This window comes from Bombyx mori, chromosome 15 (genome assembly GCF_030269925.1).
Source record: "Bombyx mori chromosome 15, ASM3026992v2".
NCBI lineage: Eukaryota > Metazoa > Arthropoda > Insecta > Lepidoptera > Bombycidae > Bombyx > Bombyx mori.
The window spans coordinates 1644065-1667258 of record NC_085121.1 but is presented as its reverse complement, the minus strand read 5'-3'; the positions used below and the strand labels follow the sequence as shown (position 1 = coordinate 1667258).

Sequence of the window (23194 nt, the reverse complement as noted above, 5' to 3'; positions counted from 1 at the left end):
CCCAGTCCCCCTCAAATTTAACAGTCCAACACCGTCAGTTCCATAATTACTCATTGTCCCTCTTAAAAGAGGAAAAACAGGTGACCAGTGCAAAGTATCTTACAATATATATAGGAGTCTCATCATGCTTGCAGATGTTTAATGACCAACCAGGAACTCGAAATCGTAGATTGGAATTGCTAAAAAAAATTATAGCTGCAATGTTCAATTATTTTGTACGGCAGCAATAGGCGGGGTGGTGATAACTACCCGTGTGGACTCATTAGAGGTTTTACCTCGAGTAAGCAGTTAAACACATTAAAACATTTGTACCAAATTTTATTTTACTTTATTTTATTTTTAACTCTCGATGTCTCGTACAGTATGACAATTCTTGTGAATTTGAAACCATATCAAACGCGATAAAAAATAGTTTAATTTAATCGACATTTTAGAATTCGTCGAAGCCCCTTCTTTTAAAAGCAAACATTTATTCCTAGTTAATAGCCATGTTATTAAGTTATTAAAACAAGACAGCCGTTTAATATTAAAAGTACCTACCTAATTAAAATAAACACGTCCTTTCTTAATATCACTACGGGTAAACAAAGCCATTACATCATAAAACAGGAGGGTGCAGTCAATTTGATTGATGACTGATATGAATTTATATTTTTATTTGCTTTGCAAATGTGACAAGTGCTTCAAATAATCCTTCACCGGTTAGTGATTAACCACCTGTTTTATAAGTCGTGATGTGATCATGCACAAACCATTTGAGACACGGGCCTTTTTCGAACGACAGGTACAAATTAGCTTATTAGTTACTATGAGAAGTAGCTAACCATGGAAACCTCTCATATTCTGTAAGCACTTCTCAATATTAAGTGTATAATCTATGTTCTGCATAGTCCATAGATTAAACGTACTTTATGGTAGGTTATGGTTTAAGTTTTCAACTCTTATGTTGGCAGTGAGATCTGTGAGATAGCAGCTTACGCTAGACATTAATCTCAGCGGTTGTCTCTTTCTCGCTTTAATTTACTCTGTTCATAGTGATGAGATTGAGCGTGATAGGAACAGTTTTAACGTATAGTTTAATTGTTTGTTTTCTTTTTCCAGTGTGAAACATTTGATTACATTTGACAGCACAAGTACAAACTGGCACAAAGGGAGGCGGCCATTTTATAGTTGGTATTCAACGAGTGGAGTTTCGTTCTTCACGTTTACTTTGAATTTTGGTTTACCAATTGAAATTGAAAATCACGTACAAAATAAGTATACGTAATTAGAATAAGACATTAAAGTTATTTATGTATTGACTGTCAAGACCAGTTAGCAATGGACGATCCGAACCGGATGATGGCGCATAGCGGCGGAATGATGGGACCGCAGGGTTATGGGCTGCCTGGAGGAGAAGGCGCACCAGCCTCTGAAGGAGGCGAAGCTCGCAAGCAGGACATTGGCGAAATTTTACAACAAATAATGAACATTACAGATCAAAGCTTAGATGAAGCGCAGGCGAGAAAACACACGCTGAACTGCCATAGAATGAAGCCTGCTCTGTTTTCAGTACTCTGTGAAATTAAAGAAAAGACAGGTATTTATTGTTTTATCTCATCGATGGAGATGTTACAGATATAAATATTATATAAACATTAATAACATAAACATTTGATGTTAAACATAAACAATTTCTACAAGTTACAGAAGTTTGCCTTAAACAAGGGACATGTAACAACATAAAAGATAAAATCAGATACAAAAGTCCAAAACAAAAAATTGTTAATTATGAAGATTAAATTTTCATTTGAATCACGATTCCTATATATTTTGTAACTCTTACATCAAATAAACTTCCTATAATCCGCAGTGCTATCTCTGAGAAACACTCAAGAGGAGGAGCCACCTGATCCCCAGCTGATGAGGCTTGACAATATGTTGATTGCGGAGGGTGTAGCTGGACCAGAGAAAGGTGGAGGTGCTGGTGCTGCCGCCTCGGCATCTGCTGCGGCCGGTGAATGGGGTAAATTGAAATTGATTACATTTAAAAATTTCCAGTTGAAGTTCTTACAAAGGAATAGAAAAAAAATCATATATTAGTATTTATCAATGAACCCGTGTATAAATTTGAATGCTCTTTTTATATGATAGTTTTCCAGTCACCACATTTATTAACAATAGTACATTTGAAAGTTATCTTACCAATGAGTAATTTAGTTTAGATGTACTGAAAAAGCTCAAGGGTCTGTAGATATTCTTATCACAGTGAAAAGTGGTGAAAAGTGGTTTTAAAAAAGTAAATGTTCATGCATTACAATTATTTTGCCAAAAGACCTGTAAACTTAAATTAAAACTAGACTATAGATTAGATTTGGAAATATTTCATCATTTGATAATTTTTCAAGTAGTTCTAAAATCATATAATAATTAGGAAACCTTTTTGTCTTAATATTTACTAATAGTCTATATGTTTCTATGTTATGTCTAACTTATATTTATTAGTTAATTGCCTACCTTGTGTTATGGATAGGTAAGCATCACAGTCACGTAGAGAATATATATAGTTCATATAAAAATATTAATGGCATAATCATGTAGTCTGATCCATATAAATGGATATTTGGGTTAAATCATAAATGACTTCAAACTAGAATTCCCCTTTTGCAGGAGGAGTAGAGTTAATATGGCTTTCTAAATTTAAGTCTGTAATATATATTAGATACTCAAACAAACCTATTTGTCAACATTATTGGCCCAATGGGGGATTCCAACCAACAAAATTCAGCCTAACAGTCAGGGGCAACCAAGTCAAAGTTTTGATGATCAGTATTAGAATTGGCTGACATTGTAGAATTTTTCAAACATACAGATAAATGTCATACACTTCTAAAAATTTGGATATAAAAACCTTTTTTATTATTATTAAATACTAGCATTTCACTCTAATAACTTTTGATTGAATTGGTATTCAAGGAATGTCAGATTAAAGTGCAGTAAAAATACTAATTGCTTGTATAAATAGATAGAATAGAATTAAAAAAAAAAAAAAATTGTAAAGTAATGTCGTGCGGCAACTAAGTGACTGTTACTCAAGCAGATAATGCCATCGAGCACTCGGACTACCGTGCAAAACTGGCGCAGATACGGCAGATCTATCATCAGGAGCTCGACAAGTACGAGAATGCCTGCAATGAGTTCACTACACACGTCATGAATTTGCTAAGAGAGCAAAGTCGCACCAGACCTATCACCCCTAAGGTATTTTGAACAAAATTATATAAGCTGTCTTGTAATTAATAATAAGTACAGTTTTCAATAATAATAATCGCTACATAGTACAAAACAAAGTTGCTTTCTCTGTCCCTATATCTGTATGTATGCTTAAATCTTTAAAACTACACAACAGATTTTGAGGCCGTTTTTTTAATAGATAGAGTGATTGAAGAGGAAGGTTTATATTTATAATAACATCCATTACATAGTGGAGAAATTAATAATAAATTACAGTTTCCGACGCGAAGCGAGGGCGGGTTGTTAGTAATATATAAATTACTTTCTAACTTATACCTGGCCGATTGGTTGCGCTGGTTTAAAACTGTTAGTTTTAAGTTTCGAAAAATAGCAACATTTTAATTTGGTTTTGCAAATCCTGTCCCATCCCTCTCCGGCACTTTTACCTACGGATGCGTGCGAGCGAGATCGTGTGGTGACATCAAAGACGAAAAAATATGGCTGAACAACCGCGCGCGCGCTTCGTGTCTTTGTTATGTTAAATACGTAAATAAGTGAAATCGTTGGTGTTTCTCATCGCGGAGTGGTACGAGTCTGCAGCAAGGACTACATAAAGGTATTGTGCATCCTTCCTTTAACGCAGAACTGCCACTTCTTATCGTTTCTTCCCGCAGTCTGTGTCCTTCATTTGCAACGACCAAATTTCAAATATTTCGTAGTTTGCTTATCTCGCGTCTACATTTTTTGGTCCAAACGAGCCGGATTCGTATTAAATCAGCGCCAACCATTGCCTAGGTTACCTAATTTACCTAATATCATTAGAACCGCGTACCAAGTAGGTACTTCGAAAAAATATCGCTTTTCCTGCTTTCGTCTTAAATATCGTTTTCGTTCACATTATAATCACTTATTTACAATATCAAATTAGGTAGATAGAAAACCCGCGTTCTGGTTTCTTATATTATTCTTTGTTAGATCACCGGTCGAGCGTACGCCTCGAGCCGGCCGCATACATTAGTTTTAGGTATTCAGGGTAGGTTCCCCGTGTGGTGTCGGGTGCCTTACGTAGAATAGCACCACTCCCGCCTCTTCCTGGGATATCGTAAAAGGCGATAGATAGGAAACGCCAGGCGACAGGTAGTAGCGTATTCCTGTGTGCTAATAACACCCGCCGCTTCGAATATTATCTTTAGTTTTTTACTCTAAAATATTTATTAACATTTGTACTATTCGCATAAATTTGTACTCGTAGGTAGGTGTTTACCTTTCCCGCCGCTTCGAATATCGTTAGTTTGTTAATTTGAAATATTTATTTTACGTTTATCTTAAAATGGCACCTTCAGATACTAATTTAAAGATGTTATATGCCAAAAGAGATAGGATATTCTCCCGCATGCAAAGCATTTCTAGCCAAGTTAGAGATATGGATTCAAAGTCATTCAACGCTGACGCTTTTTTGTGCGACTTTGAAACAGTAGATTCATTGCGTGAAGATTTTGAAGGTGTGCTCGATAAAATAATCTTGTTGGAGTTAAAGGCTAATCCCGATTATTTAGTTAATTATCAACCTCTTACGGCGTTTGAAGATCTCTTAGGCTGCGTGAAACGAGCTGCCAAAAGGTTACAATCGCAATCGCAAACGGGGGATCACGTTACGCTGGCTGGTCAACATAGGATTCCAAAACTACCCCCAATAGAAATTCCCGAATTCAATGGCGATATAAAAAACTGGCCTTTGTTTATCTCTAGCTTTCGGAATGTCGTACATAATAATACATCGTTAACGGACTCTGAGAAACTTTATTATTTGATAGGCAAATTAACCGGCAGGGCTCGTTCCGTATGCGCGGGAATTACTCCAAGCGCCGAAAACTATTCGTTAATTTTTGATTTATTAAATAGCAAATACGAAGATAAACGTCTATCTGCTACTGCGTATTTAGATCAATTATTTGAATTTAAACCTATCTCTTCTGCAAAGCCTAGTAATTTAGAATTATTTTTGGACAAGTTCGCATCGTCGGTAGCCGCTTTAAAAAACTTGAAGGTCAATGACCTATCGGATTTTACATTTTTGCATGTTGCGCTTAAAAAATTAGACACAGACACTGCCCGTGCGTTTGAATCCTATCAGCGCTTAAATAATAAGGGATGCGAAATACCATTGTTTGTAGATCTAGTGTCTTTTGTTCGTGATCACATAAAAGTATTAGAACGCACGTCATCGGTTCCCAAGGCTGCCAACAAAAGGCAGTTTGACTCTAAGTTGTCATCATAGAGTTACTATTCTAACTGGAGTGCTTACTTCGTTTGACATAAAAACTAAAAATATACTTTATCTCTATGGCTTAAAGTTTATTTTTAAATAGCAAAAGATGTAAGGAAAAACGGTCTGAAAAGAGAATGATTATTAAGTGGTGGTGTCCCTCTCGCACATTTTACAAACAAAAAGCAGTGTTGCTAGCTTAGAGGATTTTCCATAAAATCTCGGAATTTGGACCCCCGTCTTAGTTATCAAAAATGGCTTTTAGTGGTTAGTGGATTTTTTAGTAGCTTGGGCGTTGTTGAAAATTATTGAAAAGGTTAAAATCAATCCACTTTACAGGATTTTAAACATTTTATGACAATAATATATCTAAATACATATTATTTAAACGATGTGACTTAAACTTAACTAGAAAATATTGCGACAATTTAGAATTTCCATCAACGTCAAAAATTAAATTGGTTCAACATAAACGTACAAAGTTATGGTGAATTTATTTTCTGATGATGACAATTTATTAAAATAAATTATATAAGAAGTATTGATTATATGATATATATTGATTTTTAATAGAACATCATATATTAATAAAGCTCATTAACAAAAAAAATTTTGTTCTATATTAATAAGAACTCTGTTTAATGGAAAATTTTATGGTAGGTACGTAGATTTCTGATGGTTTTCATGTTGAATTTGGTGGGAAGCCAGATTAATTGTTGGCATCACCGAAAAAGAGCTATGAATGGATTAAAAGAAAAATGGCGTCTATTTACGTTTGTAGTGCGAAGTTAAAATGGCACTGATACAGCTTGTGGCTTGTTTTTTTTTCGAAAATCGTGAAAGTTTCCGTGTAATCATGGTGAACACTTTTAATATAAGTGGTTTTAAGCGAGAATCCTCTCCAGTTTGTGGAATATCCTTCCATATGTCAGATTCATTGATAAAATTTTTACTAGTGTGAGCATATATTTTTAAAATGTGAGATATATTTTCTCATTATAATATTTAATACCATTTGTCTTGTAAATTGTACTTAATCTATGTCATATACTAAATTTGAAAAAACAATCGTGAAAACTATAATTTTGCAATGTATTTTTCATATTATAAGAGCCATCACGTGGTATTTCTTGAACTTTTTTTATTGTATTGAATAGCGTCGCACGCAAGCATGTATATCATTTGCCTGACGTTAAGCGAACGAGGAGGATCTTCTAGTAAATATGACTTTGGAATTTCTGGAAAATGTCCTTTAAAAAGGTCAAACAAGAAGAATCAAGTACTCAAACGCAAGAAATAAAAAATACCCCGAGAAAAGCAAAATTACGACAAGATGTTAAGGTATTGAAACAAAAACTTAAAAGTCGTGAAATAGTGATTGTAAATATAAAGTCGATTTTAGATTTATTAAAGAAAAATGGCGATTTTTAATTGAATTGAAATTTAAATTGCGAAATTTTAATGATACTCATGGTCCACTTAGATATTGATTAAAATAAATTATGTATTTCGTTGAAAAAAAAGAATTTACTTAAAAATAAATAGAGGAAATGTTATATTATAAGATTACAGAAAATTTACTGAACTTAATAATAATAATATAACCAATATTTTGTAAATAGAGATCAAGTACTATGTGTATTGTGTTATGTGTATTGACTTGTCATTTAAGAGTTATTTAATTGTTTACATATAACAAATAAATGAATTTCAGTTCATTTCATTTTATTACCCATTGTGTTTTATTTCCTAAAATGTAACTAGTAGACTTAATATACACGTGTCATGATAATAGCACAGAAGTAAAAATACAAGTAATTTTAAATCAATTGAAGATGTGAATGTAGGAAAAGAGCACCCGATACGCGCAGACCATGTGTGTTGCAGTGTCTCACTCAGTGTGTCAAATATTAATTTGCACGGCCCACTTAGCCAGTACACTAAAGTAGGAATTGCGTAATTAAGTTCAACATAATATTTAAGTCGCGGTTGAGTATTCGGACGTTAAACATGAGTTTGAGGAAGTTTAAGTAATAGCACTGAGGTAATGATGTTTGTAATAAAACTCAGTGCTAGATTTTCGACAACGCAGCAACTTCCAAAAAAAAACGTCGAAAAAAGGCACCATGACGACGAAGCAATGTTTAGAATTGAATTTACATAAATAAAACGTTGCAAGCACGTGTTTTGTATTTACATAGGGTTACACAGAATTACTTAAGGTAAATTCAAAACTGATGCATGTGTATAATTTTATCCTATAAATAAATTTTATATGGTCACCACATTAGACAAGGACACCGCGACCAAAAAGTATTCTCTTTCGAGACCGATTTCTCGGCATCAGACAGCACTCCAGTTGTAGGTACTTATTAACTCCATGGTTGTCATCTACACAGGCTTATACATCTAGTTCTGAGTCAACGGTATGTAGTCTGTGTCGTGACAAACATGATCAAATTTATAAATGTAGGGTTTTTAATAGTTATAAACCGAATGAGCGGTTTCAATTCGTCAAATCGAACAATTTATGTATAAATTGTTTAAGTAGCGGTCATCGTGTTTCCGCGTGTAGGTCGTCCTCTTTATGTAAAAAATGTAATTCTAAGCATCACACTTTATTATGTTTCGGAAATGAACCCGTCGCGAGTAAAGCGCATTCGAATGCTAGACGCACGCAGTCACCAGGTACACGAGCATCGGCTGTCGCACGGCCCTCCATGCCTTCTTCGGTAGGCTTAAATGATATGGGCATTGCTCCAGCTCGCGTCAGCACGGATGACGTAACGCTGTGCACTTTATCGAAAGGTTATAACCGCATCTTACGCAGTCCTACTACGGTACTAATTGCGACCGCACGTGTAGTTGTTATTGATTCACGTGGTAGGGAGCATTGTGTACGCGCGTTGTTGGATGGCGCGTCTCAAAGCAGTTTTGTCACTCGTGATTGTTGTCGACGATTGGGTTTGAACATAAATAATAGACCTGCTTGTTCCGTAGTAAAGGGAATAGGAGGTTCTAGCAAAACAATTGAAGGTTCTGTAGAAATAAAATTTTATTCTCGTTTCGATCGTAACGTAAATTATACTATGGAGTCGTTAGTAGTAGATAAAATTACTGAACGTTTACCGACTACCACAGTTGATGCCTCTCTTTTATCGAATTTCGAAGACATAGCATTGGCAGACGATACTTACTTTAACCCAGGCCCGATCCAACTGTTGATTGGAGCTTCGATTTTCCCGCATCTGCTCTTATCGAACAAGGTTCGAGGACGGCCTTCGCATGCCTCGCCGATCGCGTTAGAGACTATCCTCGGTTATGTTATTGTTGGTGACGCTCCCGTTCGTGTAGCTAGCAACGAGAGCCTTTCATATTGCTGTACCGGAGACCCGTTAGACTCCACAATTCGGAAGTTTTGGAAATTAGAGGAGGTAGACGTGCCGTCTGTAATCAGCCCCGAGGACAAAATGTCTGAGGAGTTTTATACCAGTACTACCACACGAGATAGTGACGGACGATACGTGGTGGCTTTGCCCTTTAAAGGTGATGTTAACACTCTCGGTAATTCGCGTCAAGCAAGTGAAAATCGATTTTACTGCTTAGAAAGAAAGATGCAAGCTTCTCCGCAGCTAAAATTAGCGTACGACAACATCATTCTCGAATATTTAGAGAAGAACTATCTCTCAGCTGTAGATAGTGACAGTTCAGATATTTCTTATTTTATTCCGCATCATGGTGTAATCAGAGAAGATAAGGTCACAACCAAATTAAGAGTCGTACTCGATGGTAGTTGTAAGACTACTACTAATGTTTCGCTCAATGATCTGTTATATCGTGGACAAAATTTCCAAGGAAATTTATTTAATATTATTATTAATTTTCGTTTGTTTCCGGTTGCCCTTTCCGCTGACATTAGTCAGATGTTTCTGAGTATTGGAGTCAGAGAATCTGACAGGCGTTTTCAACGCATTCTATATCGTTTTTCTCCTCAACAACCATTACAAGTTTACGAATTTAATCGTGTAGTTTTCGGGCTTAAGTCTAGTCCTTTTCATGCGTTGCGTACTATTAAACAGCTGGCAGCTGATGAAGGTGTCGCTTACCCGCGGGCCAGAGAAATTATTGATACTAGCCTATATATGGACGATTTTGTTTATTCAATTCCAACTGAAGACATCGGCATATCGACCGCTTCTGATATGATAGGTCTCATGAAGGCCGGTCAGTTCGAGCTGGTGAAGTGGACGAGTAACTCACAAGTAGTGTTAGATTCGATCCCGCCGTCGCATCGCCTGCCAGGTGTCAAGGAGTTCGATGAGTCGAACCAGCATAAAGTACTCGGCTTGTGTTGGTCTCCTACGTCGGACAAATTTTGTATAAAAATTGACACTCCGATTGAAATTTGTACTAAACGTACAATACTGTCATGTGTTGCTAAAATATGGGACGTCATGGGATTTGTCGCACCGGTCGTCCTGTTCGTTAAACTTATTATTAAGCAGTTGTGGCTGAGCAATTGTGATTGGGATGACACTCCATCCGAAGATATAGTAAAAATGTGGAGCCGATTCAAAGAAGAACTTCCTTTGCTTTCTCATATAAAGATCCCACGTCACGTAGGTATGAACGTCGACAGCATCGCGACTATCTTAGGTTTCGCAGACGCCAGTGAGAAAGCATATGGGGGGGTGATATATTTTCACGTTCAAAATAACAATGATAATACAATACGTTTGATAACAGCAAAATCAAAGGTTTCTCCTAAAAAGGTTGTGTCGCTCGCCAGACTTGAGCTTTGCGCGATTCTCATACTCGCTCAGCTTATAAAAAATGTAGTAGTTGCTTGTCAAAATCGCATTGTTTTTCGCAATATATTCGCGTTTTCAGACTCAACAGTCGCACTTTGTTGGACACATTCATCGCCTCATCGATGGAGCACCTTTGTGGCTAACAGAGTGACGAAGATACAAAGCTATTTATCTCCACAAAATCTATATCACGTGTCTGGTAAAGACAATCCCGCTGATTGTTTGTCGCGTGGCCTCACTCCTTCCCAAATAATTAATAACCCGCTTTGGTTTAGTGGCCCCCCTTGGGCACATTTGGATGTCGCGCAGTGGCCTGCTGTTCCTTTTAATCCTTCCGTAGAGCCTGAGGCGCCGGAAGAAAAGAAACAGACTTTTCTCGCCGCTACTTTAAATGAAAAATCTCTTATATTATCACTAGGAGATCGTATCTCATCTTGGTTTAAACTATTGCGCAGTGTAGTTTTCGTTTGTCGATTTGTAAAATTGTTACCTCACAGATATCACATGTCAGCATCGGATTATGAGTTCGCTGAGTTATTAATTCTTCGTGAACTTCAATGGTTTTATTTTCGCGCCGAGATCGCGAAGCTCGAGGAAGGTCAAGTTTGTAGCCCTGCTTTTCGACACTTAAAACCATTTCTTAAAGATGGAGTAATTAGAGTAGGGGGACGTTTAAGAAACTCTGACTTGAGCTACGACGAGAAATATCCCATTTTGCTTCCGAGAAAAGATCCGATCTTGAATTTACTTGTCGAATATCATCATAAATTAAATTGTCACGCCGGTCCTGACCTGCTGATGGCGCTCTTACGTCAGAAGTATTGGATACTTTCTGCTCGTAATTTAATTAGGAATAGGATACACAAATGCATGCCTTGCTTTCGACTTCGTCCTAAGCCAACATTCCCTGAAATGGCGGATCATCGTTCTTGTCGTGTCGTTCAATCCGCTAAACCCTTCATTCACACGGGTACAGATTATGCTGGCCCTTTTAAGGTTACCATAACACGTGGGCGAGGTATTCGTTCTACCAAAGCTTACGTGTGTTTATTTGTTTGCATGACTATGCGCGCAGTACATATAGAACTGGCTGGTGATTTAAGCACAGCTAGTTTCATGGGAGCCTTCAAGCGGTTCCTATCTAGACGAGGCCCGGTGGGTAGAATTTATTCGGACAATGGAACAAATTATATAGGTGCTAAACGCAAGCTTTCAGAACTTCATGAATTTCTTTGTTCAAAGTATCATAATACAGAGTTTGGTCACGTCTTAGCTGAAAATCGCATTGATTGGTCCCTAAATGTACCGACAGCTAGCCATTTTGGCGGGAATTGGGAGGCTAATATCAAAAGCTTAAAGTCTCATCTATATCGCGTTATAGGTGATACAATTCTTTCGTTTGAAGAGCTATGTACTGTTCTCACTCAGATCGAATCGGTAATGAATACACGACCTTTATGTGGAACACTCTCTAGTGATCCTTCAGAACCGCTTGCCTTAACTCCTGCGCATTTTTTGAATCTCACGCCTTTGAAATGCTTGCCTGCGGAAGAAATCGATGAAAATTTAACTACTCTTGCTAGACACGATTTGCTAGACAAATTAGTTCAATCGTTTTGGAAGCGCTGGAGACGGGAATACCTTCATACGTTGCAATCACGCCGCAAATGGAACACGCCGGTCGATCCAGTCGTCGTCGGCTCGGTGGTGATTCTGATTAACGATAATTCGCCTCCTCTACACTGGCCTTTGGGTGTCGTGGAAGAAGTGTTTCCGGACTCTACGGGAGTTACACGCATTGCACGGGTTAAGACAGCGATCGGATCGTATTTGCGTCCCGTGGTGCGACTCTGCCCACTACCCAACCAGTAGCACATTTAGATTTTTCATATTATTTAGGTTAGTTGTATATAGATATAGTATAAATTCTTAATTCTTGTAGGAACATAGCGTAATAGTAGATAAACGTAGCGTACTTATTTGAATTTATTGTTATTCGTTTGTTAGATAATACACTTTTTAGTTTTAGTTAGATAATACACGTTTTAGTTAGATAATACTTTGAAGGCGTCCCTTCAAGCCCGGGGGAATGGTTGCGCTGGTTTAAAACTGTTAGTTTTAAGTTTCGAAAAATAGCAACATTTTAATTTGGTTTTGCAAATCCTGTCCCATCCCTCTCCGGCACTTTTACCTACGGATGCGTGCGAGCGAGATCGTGTGGTGACATCAAAGACGAAAAAATATGGCTGAACAACCGCGCGCGCGCTTCGTGTCTTTGTTATGTTAAATACGTAAATAAGTGAAATCGTTGGTGTTTCTCATCGCGGAGTGGTACGAGTCTGCAGCAAGGACTACATAAAGGTATTGTGCATCCTTCCTTTAACGCAGAACTGCCACTTCTTATCGTTTCTTCCCGCAGTCTGTGTCCTTCATTTGCAACGACCAAATTTCAAATATTTCGTAGTTTGCTTATCTCGCGTCTACACCGATATTTTTACCAATCCTTAGTTGATGTACTGATATCCAATATGGGCAAATTATTTCAATTTTTATAGTATCAGTACAAAGTACAAAATAAACATAAAAAGAGGTTACACATTTACATTTTTGATTAAGAGAATCCATACTATTTTATTCTTCTTTTTCTTCTTCTTCTGAGTCGGTCTCTTCATTACTGAAGGTCGTGTCTAATCTAAAATGTGGACCACTCGATGTACAATGCTTCCCCACGTCTTCCTGTCCTCGGCGGTCTTTATAGCCTCGGTTATTGGCAGGCTGGTAAGCGTCTTAACCAGATCAGACCAGCAGATAGGTGAGCGTCCGCGTGATCTTTTCCCGTCAACCTGACCAACTACCATTAGCTTCTCCAAGTTATCGGGGCCTCTACGAGCAATGTGGCCGAAGTACGCGAGAATACGTTGGAAGCAGATAGCGGACAGGTCCATTGGTCCGGCGTGCTGTCCATGGAATTCGCAACATCCGTCTCCAACGCCACATTTCAAAAGCGTCGATCTTTGCTCTCTCACGAATCCTGGACTATTATATTAATGCTTATTAATTAAATAAACGTGTTTTTGTGGCAGGAAATTGAACGCATGGTGCAAATAATTCACAAGAAGTTTAGCTCCATCCAGATGCAGCTCAAGCAGTCCACTTGCGAGGCAGTGATGATTCTGCGCTCACGGTAAATGAATGACAAACATTACAACGTCTACATTAAGAAAATTATTTTACAACCAGCTCAACTTTGGCCTCAATTAAAACAATGAAAAACGAATACGATTCCCGCTTGCAGTTTCCTGGACGCGCGCAGAAAGCGCCGTAACTTCAGCAAGCAAGCGTCGGAGATCCTCAATGAATACTTCTACTCGCATCTGTCGAACCCGTACCCCAGCGAGGAGGCGAAAGAGGAGCTGGCGCGCAAGTGCGGCATTACCGTATCGCAGGTAACGGACCCTTGGCTCGCTTTACAGCTTCCTAGACGCGAGACGCAAGCGACGTAACTTCACCAAGCACGCGATAGAGTTGCTCAATGAGTACTTCTACTCGCACCTGGACAACCCCTACCCCGGCGAGGAAGTCAAGGAGGAGCTCGCCAGGAAGTGCGCCATTACTGTGTCGCAGGTAGCGCACAAACGCGAGGACACATATTGCTTTGACTAATTTTAATGAATTAGGAATATGTATTTCAAGTTTAAGTGAGTTGAAAAAGACAATATTATAAACTATTTAGTTAAACTAGCTGACCGGGCAGACTTCGTAGTGCCTCAATCTATAAATAATAGACCCAAACTTTTGTATAAAATAAACTTAAAACAAACCAAAGGAATCCATCTGACGGGGGACATATAAAAGGAAAAACAAAATTGTTATTTTTATTTAATTCCGAGCATTTTCATATTTATCTACCTTTTAAACCTTCTCTGGACTTCACAAATAATTCAAGGCCAAAATTAGCCAAAACGGTCCTGCGGTTCTCGAGTTTTAGCGAGACTAACGAACAGCCATTCATTTTTATATATACAAACAGCAGATAATGAGTGTCTTCAAGAATGTGGGAGTAAGTGTTGGTTTCTATTGCAGGTCTCTAATTGGTTTGGCAACAAGCGCATTCGCTACAAGAAGAACATTGGCAAGGCGCAAGAGGAGGCCAACCTTTATGCTGCCAAGAAAGCAGCCGGTGAGTGGGACTAACGTAAACATGTTTAGTTTTCAATTTATTTATTGAATTAAGAGCTTAATCTTAATTACAAATTCAGGTGATAATGAGATTGATTAGTAAAGGAGTAAGTCGATGAAATTAGTAGTATACAAAATGATCAGCACTGCATTGAAGTCAATTCAAGTGTAACAGTAGTTTTTGCCGCACATAAATAACCTATGACGTCACGACTAAACAAATACATGATTTTATCATTGAGATGACTAAATCACAATGCGCTAGTTCACATTAGGTCGGACCGGCATCGTTACGGTAGAGAACAATGTATGGTAGAAAGGGTAGAGTGGCAAAAAAAAGAAGAGAAAAGCTATCAGTTGTATCAAACCTGTGGACACAATGTTGACAAAATATGGCCAGTGACAAATTTAAATTTGAAATTATTGTTTCGATTGTCTTTGTAAGCTGTAATAAAACTTATCGGAAGTGGTTACCGCCCCTTACGGCCATCGCCGTTGCTAAGAGCATAAAAGCTCTTCTTATAATTGAGGACTGCCTGTTTGAAGAGAGACACACGTCCGTACTGTGGATAGCACCGGGGTGAATATTGAGGTGGGGCTTGACTCGAACTGTTGGAATGTAGTAAAGTATTTCTGGAAACGCATTGTGATACCCGCAGCGGTTCCAGGTAGTAGGGATGAATTCCGTTCCGGTGGAGGGTGGGGACCTAATGTGAAGCAGCTGTATGAGTAGTCGTGTGCGTGTGCGTGTGCGTGCGGAGAGTGGTGAGTGTGTGCGCGTGTGCGTGCAGCAGCGGGCGCGTCGCCGTACTCGCTGGGCGGAGCCTCGGGCGCGGCCACTCCGCTGATGTCGCCGGCGCCGCCCCAGGACTCGCTGGGCTACTCGCTGCCGGCGCCGCCCTACGACCAGCAGCCGCCCTACGACGCCTCCATGCCCTACGACCCCATGCACCAGGATCTATCGCCCTAATCGCCACACATATGTAACTATCTTTTATATCAACATTTTACCAATGCCCAGTCAGGACTTTTTTCTTGACCTAATTTTTTTCACAACACATAAAATATCAAAATCAAAGCATAACAACATCTATGTGGTAACAATGTGGCGACCTTCGATATTACTTCAATCAAGTTGTATTGCTCTATTGAATTAAAAATTAAGGCTTAAGCAACGCTAGCCATATTTTTATTTCATCTTAAAAGCTGAAAGTATCGATCCAACTGATGGTGGCATAAACGCAGATGGCACGACATAGCTCATACCGTAATACCCTCAGTACTTCATAACTTTATCTGCAGTTCTTCAAATTCTAATTAGGGATGTTATCTGACACATCTTTTTTTGAAAACTGAAATGCTTTTCTATTCTCTCTCTCTCTTTTTGAAACATCAGAAGGACAAGTTCCAACTAGAAAACCTTCCGGGTGATCAGCAATACAGCCATACTCCCCAAAAAAATAAAAACCAGTTAAAGACAATTTACAGTTAATTTAAATAATTTTCAAATGTGACCTTTCCACATAATACTTTTGGAGGATTCTCTGTCACAATCTATACTGCAAATCTATATATATAAAAATGAATTGCCGTTCGTTAGTCTCGCTAAAACTCGAGAACGGCTGGACCGATTTGGCGAATTTTGGTCTTGCATTATTTGTGGAAGTCCAGAGAAGGTTTAAAAGGTAGATAAATATGAAAATGCTCGGAATTACATAAAAATAACAATTTTGTTTTTCCTTTGATGTGTCCCCCGTCGGACGGATTCCTTTTGTTTGTTTTAAGTTTATGTTATACAGAGGTTTAGGTTTAGGCACTACGAAGTCTGCCGGGTCAGCTAGTAAATTTATAATTTGCATCCATTTCAGGTTGACGACATGACGCATAATCGTGCAGCTTCCACTGAATTGCCATTTACATTACATAATATTATGTATATCGTTAGGTAAAGGAGTACTGCGAGTGCTCGCCTCTACGCGCCCTCTCGGAACACAACGACCTCTGCAACCTGCAATATTCCAAATCAATGGAATGTAAATTATTTAAAACTGTTCACTGCTTGTTTTCTCATGTATTTGAATATTTAAAGTTCCATTACTGAAGTATTGTTACGATGAGAAATGTGTTCTGAGAGTGTAGCCCTTGCCTTAGGACATAGAACATTGTATACTATGCATTATTAGCACGTTACATAATATTTTTATCGTATTTTTGGAGGTAAATGTAATTGAAATGTATTTAATTTTTATTAATCTATATGACTGGCCCCCAGTATTTATTTTATACAATATTTTTCTAAAACGACTTGAAAAGGCAACTTTATTAGTATTATTTTGTTTTTATTATTATTTTAATACCAGTTATAATTTTTTGAAGTAATTATTTGGACAGTATTAGTATTAATTATGTCGAGAATCAGAAGGCCGGGATCTCTGTACGTTCACTATTCAACTCTACGGTGGTTATATTTATACGATAGCTGTAAGTCTTAGTTTATAGTGTAACATTATAGATTTAAGGGATCAGATATTTTGTGCTGTAATATTTCCACTAATGCGTCCCTACCGTGTATACTAAAATGGCTTAGATATTGTTATTTTCCGACTTGGTACTTAACTAAACATATGTTATCGATTTTAATTTAGTTCTCATTTTAAATTTAACAGCGAAATTTCGGTCCGCCCTCAATCATGTACGTGTTAGATCTGCCCATTATTATTGCCATTATGAAAAATTAAGACTTGAATTATGTTTTTGATTCATCTACAGATTAATGTTTGGAACGAAATTTGACTGTGTTGCCATTCATTTATATGTAGAAAAAAAAAAAATGTCTGAGAAAAGTACGCACGCCCATGTTTATATACCGTTGATAGTGCGGACATTCGTGTGCAATTTTATATTTTAATGAATGGTTGTGTTACTGTGTCGAGCATGTTAATGGAATTGATTATTTTATACTATTACTTGATTTTTTAATCGATATTTTGAATGTAATCATGTGATTATTATTTTTATTATTTGACATGATTTTTGTTGTGAATATATAAAACTTCAGTGATTTTTTTTTGTAAATTTAACAACATGGTGCTGTCGGTGCGGCATCACTTTATCTCGTTCAGTTGTAAGTTTTATTATGTTTCGTCGTTGACTATCGCAGAAGGATCAAGACTATTTAGTTCCACGTAGACGACTATTACGGAAACGTTGCGAGCGTCACATTATACGTGTTCTAAAAACAAAATATCTGAAACAGTATACGAGAAATTAAACGGAGAAATTAAAAAAATATTTGTTTAAAACTGTGGAACGTTAATATTATAAAGAGACGCGTCGTCGCCATTAATAATTATGGTTTAGAACTTACTATATTTATATGTGACGACGCGGACACCATGTATACGACGACGAGTTCAATGTTATTGCGACCATCAGATTGACTAAATACATTTTTTGTGTAGTTATAATTGACGTTTTTTTTTTATTTGAAATTCCCAACTTTTGTTTTCACTTCTCTTAATTGTATACAAGGAATAATCATCTGGAATTATGGCTTGGTTCCCTTAGCCCAAAATTTTCTCATTTAGGTAAGTTAATTACACGTGATAGAAATATGGTAAAATCCCGTACCTGCCTGCGGGATTTGAACATTGGCATAGTCGCATCGCTTGATACGAGTAGGGATACCGAGCACCCTAACTTTAAGGCTACGATGGCCACAATATGCAGTTTAATGACGAATTTAACCTAATGACTCGAGACTGGGAATTGAAGCAGAGAGTGGTGATATTGTAGTCAGTAAATTAGATCCACTGAGAAGATCCTAGAAACTCAGTGAGTTGTGTCCGAGTGTAATATATAGACTGTAGTGTCGTTACTTATATGACACTACCACTATACATCACTAGACCAATATGGCGGCTGTTCTTTCGATGTAGGTGCACAAAACAAAGTCACGTGCTTACCTTGTCATTATGCTAAACAGTATGTTTCCTAAGGAAATTCATAGAATAATCTTATATTATAAATACGAAAGTTTCTGTCGACTGGTGAATTTTATCCTTTTATACAAAACGATGATTCTGATGAACCTACAATGTAAGAATGGTATAAATATTGGAGTAGCACATAGCTCTAATATAGTTTGACGACCGTTAGATGACGCGCGATGAGTTTGGAGAAATTTAATACTAATGCCGGAACTAGGTACTCTCTTTTTGATATTTACATCGGTACACAAACAAGTTCATTACTGACCTAGTGTTAAGTGGCCCATAAACGCCACAACGTAAATCCCGCGGATTGCCTTGTGATCCAAGGTGTTTTTTTGTTTATTTTGAATCATCGCATATGAGCTTACAATTGTCCCGATAGTAAGTGGTTACGACGTTACTGGACTATGACCAGTGTGCTTAGTGCGAGTGTTTTAACTTCTCGAAAGTAACTTCGCGTAAAAGTTAACTTAAATTTGTAGGTATGGAGTTGGAACAGCGTCCCTAGATTGACGTAATTAGACCGTAGTAGTAGGACCGAGTCTCGACCAAGACCAACTTTTCACCACAAAAAGACTTGTTTGCAAAATAATACAATAGTGTTGTGTTTGTATATTTAATTTTATCAGGCGCAATGTGACCTTGGCCATGTTCGTTCATTATGTCAGTTTTCGACGCCCGTCCGCTTACTCCTCGCTCGGTTAGTGCAGTGAATACATTCAGGCAGTCAGGTTGACTCCGGTGGACTAGGGTTATGTTAAAGAATATTGCCAGCTTAACCTCTGCGACAGCGGCTAGATGTGAGTACAACTTTTAAAAAAGATGATAATTTTTATTTAGTACACATAACTAATTATGTATTATTTGTCATCACTCGAACTACATATATCAAGTACAAGGTTTGTCAATGTTATGATCATAAATGAAAAGAATCGTAAGGTTTAGATTGAATTCATTGCAATTAATTAACTTTGAAGTTTCATTTTACAATAACAAATAAGAGTAATTGAAAACAAATATTTCCGGATACATAAACCAAAAAAAGACTTTTGTAAATACTGTTTATATATTAAATTGGTTTAAGACCATACTATAAAACAGAAATGTAACTTATTTACCGTTTGCATAGGCAAGTCGTTTCATTCACGGAATTTTGTATTCTTAGATAAAATTTCGATAAACAATTATCATCATAGTCGATTACACGATGCCTATTAGATACCGAATGAAATGCATTTATTTATTTTTATGTTTTGCTTCGTTAATGTCAGCCTCGAAGATGACAAGTGTACACAGCGCCTACAAGGAAGAAGTCCATGATGTTCCAATGTCGGTTATCACCAGGCCCTTCATTCCGGAGCTGGACGAGGCCAAAGTGGAATCTCTCATGGAAACAATACAGGTTAGTTATACTTTATCAAGGTATAAATGGAACGTTTTCAACGTCCCAGAGTATGATTTGTGTGGGCATGTGTGAAATGAGTCATCAGGCTTATCCCTGTTCCACCCTTCCGACCTTCATCAACGACGTATTTAATAAGCGCACCTGTAGATAAACTTATTTTTATGTATTAATTTTATCTAAACAGTTACATACATACGAACATAAAAAATAAAATAAAATATATATAGTTTTTATGGTTATTCTAGATCTAGATCAGTGATTATCAAACTTATTTCTTTTACCGCCCCCTTTGAAAAACAATTATTTTTCAGCACCCTGTATTTTTTATACACCCCTAAAACTTAATAACAACAATTTATTTACTTTAATTAATTAAGTTATATTAGTCGTTTCTGATGTTTAAACTCACATTCTAAACTAGAAATTTTTACCAGTGAGAGCAAATACAACCTAACTTTATAATATTAATAAAATATTTTAATGAAATTAAAAGAAAAAAATATACATATTATGTAATCTGTTTTCGTTTTTATACTAATATAATGAGATGAATGAATTTCATGATATTTAATAAGTTTGTTGATATCAGGTTCGATTTTACTCAAAAACAATGTACGTCGCCGCGTTTGGTAACTTGCAGATTATTTCTCTTTTTAGTAAGCAACGTTGTCACAGCGCTAAATCCACGTTCACACAAATACGACGATGGGAATGCTTACAAAAATCATTCAACGATAGACCACAATCCAGGGTACAACTGTGGAATTGACTTTTGTAGCCATAATTGTAGGTAGCAATTTTTTTTTTCTCTTTCGTTGTCAGTTCTATAAGTTATTCTTCCATCTGGGGTGATACTGCTATGTTAACATTTGAAAAAGGATCTAACACCCAGTCTGGTATTTCCAATTTCAAAATGTTTTAATTTTAATGAAATTGAAAATACTATATAAAGTAAATGAAATTACAAATTATACATCGGCCCCCTAACCCACATCAACGCCCCCCATTTTATCTGGGCCTCTTAACGCCCCCCTCTATGTTTCAAACGCCCCCAAGGGGGCGTTATCGCCCACTTTGAGAAAGACTGATCTAGATGGTTAGTTGATAAAGTCCATCTAATGTTAAGTGGTTACCATTGCTTAGATGTGTGGACGAGCTCTCAGCCCACCTGGTGTAAAGTGGTCACTGGAGCCCATAGACATCCACAACGTAAATGCGCCACCCACCTTGAGATATAAGTTCTAAGGTCTCAAGTATAGTTACAACGGCTGCTCCACCCTTTAAACCGAAACGCATTACTGCTTCACGGCAGAAATAGGCAGGGTGGTACCTACCCGCGCGGACTCACAAGAGGTCCTACCACCAGTAAATTATATGTTGATAAACATCACGGCATGTAGCCACCGCCTTCAGACATTAAGTCAAAGTTGAAAGAAATAACTGTTGGTATGGTATAAAGGCTATGCGAACATCCGATACTGAACGTTTTAATTGATTTGCGGCAGAAATAGGCTAGGTACATATTGCCTAGTTACAATGCGCCCTTTTACACGATCCAAAATATGTGTCTATAAAACTTGTGTGTTTCATAGGTAGGTACTGTGATAATTAATATTTTTTGATTCAACGGGAGGCGACCAGGTCACACTAGTGAAATACTATTAGGTACTTGGTTAACCAGCATTGAAAAAGGCCTGCAACTAGTAAACAAATAGGTACCTATAGTGAGCACACGTGTAGGTATCAAGACATAAATGTAAAACCTTTTCATTCTAATAAAGACAATGTAAAAAAAAAAAAATTACAATACTATTTTGATAATATTTAACTTATCAAAAGGTCGACGACTTAAGGAGGCTTGACCCCTTTTATCGGTAATCATTTGCAACATAACAACCGTTAATTTTAATGTTTAGAGGTTATTTTAACATGAGTGCTCGACCTCCATTAGCATTATCTTTTTTCAAGTGACAAAACAATAACAATAATAAGACTGTCAATTGATACACTAATTAATGTATTAGATAATACCACCCGCAAACAAGCTATGAAAATATACAATATAAATGTTTCTTATCCGACTTTTTGCCTCTAAAGGCAGACTTGATGACAGAGAGAAAGACAAAGGCAGATTGTATACACGTGTTGCAACGCCATGGGCGCAGCCAATACGCTGAGTACTAGGAAATTATTATTTTATTTTATTTTTTATTGCTTAGATGGGTGGACGAGCTCACAGCCCACCTGGTGTTGAATGGTTACTGGAGCCCATAGACATCTACAACGTAAATGCGCCACCCATCTTGAGACATAAGTTCTAAGGTCTCAAGTATAGTTACAACGGCTGCCCTACCCTTCAAACCGAAACGCATTACTGCTTCACGGCAGAAATAGGCAGGGTAGTGGTACCTACCCGCGCGGACTCACAAGCGGTCCTACCACCAGTAATGAAGTAGCTTAATGAAAATACATGTTATACCTAATTAGAAATTGCCATTATTTTATATTGTAATTTATTTTTCAGTTTCCGTTCGGTTCATGACATGTTAGGCTATAAACTTCTTTTTTAAATTTGTGAAGCACTGATTCTATTTTTATTTACATTATTTTTTTCTCTCATTTTCTGTTGATTGATTGCGCGATATGACAAAAGAAAAAAATGTCAACTTCAAAGTTAGCTGCTGAAAAATTACGTGACTCTTGACTGACCTTTTTAAGTAACGACACTACAGTCTTTATATTACCCTCAGACACGGCCCACTGAGTTTCTCGCCGGATCTTCTCATTGAGTCGGGTTTCCGATCCAGTGGTAGATTCTGCGAAGCACTGCTCTTGCTAGGGCTAGTGTTAGCAACGTCACCAGATTGGAGCCCCGTAAGCTCACCCACTCGTTCAGTGAATCTAATATGACCCCTCGAGGTCACTAGAATAGGTATGAAAAAAAAAACAGTCTAAAGATACTCAGCTATAAAGGTTTTTGTAAAATCTTCATATTTCAGAAGCAAGAGCTAGCAGGCAACGTCCCGCCAATAGACATACTTTGGATCAAAGGCTCTCAAGGTGGCGATTACTACTACAGTTTCGGCGGATGCCACAGATTCGCAGCCTATAAACGTTTGAATCGTCCCACGATTCCCGCCAAACTGATCAAATCTACAGTTTCCGATTTAAAGACTTATCTCGGTAGCAGCACACCCGATCTAAAATAAACGTGGCTAGAGTAATTTAATAATCTGGTTATTTATTTCTATGTAAAAATTGTAATACTTTTAGGTTACTTTTAAATATATTTTTGTTTTTAAATAATACAAGTTGTTTTTTTACTTGG

General features: G+C 37.4%; 2 protein-coding genes across 9 annotated transcripts; both read left to right on the top strand.

Moving 5' to 3' along the window:
- The first annotated feature begins 956 nt into the window (after positions 1–956).
- On the top strand, positions 957–17936 carry LOC692478 (homeobox protein extradenticle). Of its 8 annotated transcripts, none has more exons than XR_009974920.1 (8): positions 957–1579; positions 1853–2005; positions 3080–3240; positions 13374–13474; positions 13586–13736; positions 14374–14470; positions 15138–15452; positions 16338–17936. XR_009974920.1 is itself a non-coding variant. In XM_004928617.5 (8 exons), the coding sequence occupies exons 1-7, from the start codon at positions 1321–1323 to the stop codon at positions 15437–15439; spliced, it is 1098 nt and encodes a 365-aa protein (XP_004928674.1). In that variant the 5' UTR covers positions 957–1320; the 3' UTR covers positions 15440–15452; positions 16338–17936.
- A 694-nt stretch (positions 17937–18630) lies between these two features.
- Positions 18631–23172, top strand: LOC101735518 (sulfiredoxin). Its single transcript, XM_004928619.5, has 4 exons — positions 18631–18788; positions 19091–19261; positions 19733–19863; positions 22866–23172. The coding sequence occupies exons 2-4, from the start codon at positions 19216–19218 to the stop codon at positions 23073–23075; spliced, it is 387 nt and encodes a 128-aa protein (XP_004928676.2). The 5' UTR covers positions 18631–18788; positions 19091–19215; the 3' UTR covers positions 23076–23172.
- Positions 23173–23194: the final 22 nt, after the last annotated feature.

Bases quoted from the DNA above. Each gene is read 5' to 3' on its own strand.
- LOC692478 (XM_004928613.5), top strand. From the start codon at position 1,321: ATGGACGATCCGAACCGGATGATGGCGCATAGCGGCGGAATGATGGGA. The intron at 13,475-13,585 runs GTAAATGAATGA...TCCCGCTTGCAG, and splicing joins GTGATGATTCTGCGCTCACG to TTTCCTGGACGCGCGCAGAA. The intron at 13,737-14,373 runs GTAACGGACCCT...TTTCTATTGCAG, and splicing joins GCGGCATTACCGTATCGCAG to GTCTCTAATTGGTTTGGCAA.
- LOC101735518 (XM_004928619.5), top strand. From the start codon at position 19,216: ATGTTAAAGAATATTGCCAGCTTAACCTCTGCGACAGCGGCTAGAT. The intron at 19,262-19,732 runs GTGAGTACAACT...CGTTAATGTCAG, and splicing joins CTCTGCGACAGCGGCTAGAT to CCTCGAAGATGACAAGTGTA. The intron at 19,864-22,865 runs GTTAGTTATACT...TTCATATTTCAG, and splicing joins CTCTCATGGAAACAATACAG to AAGCAAGAGCTAGCAGGCAA.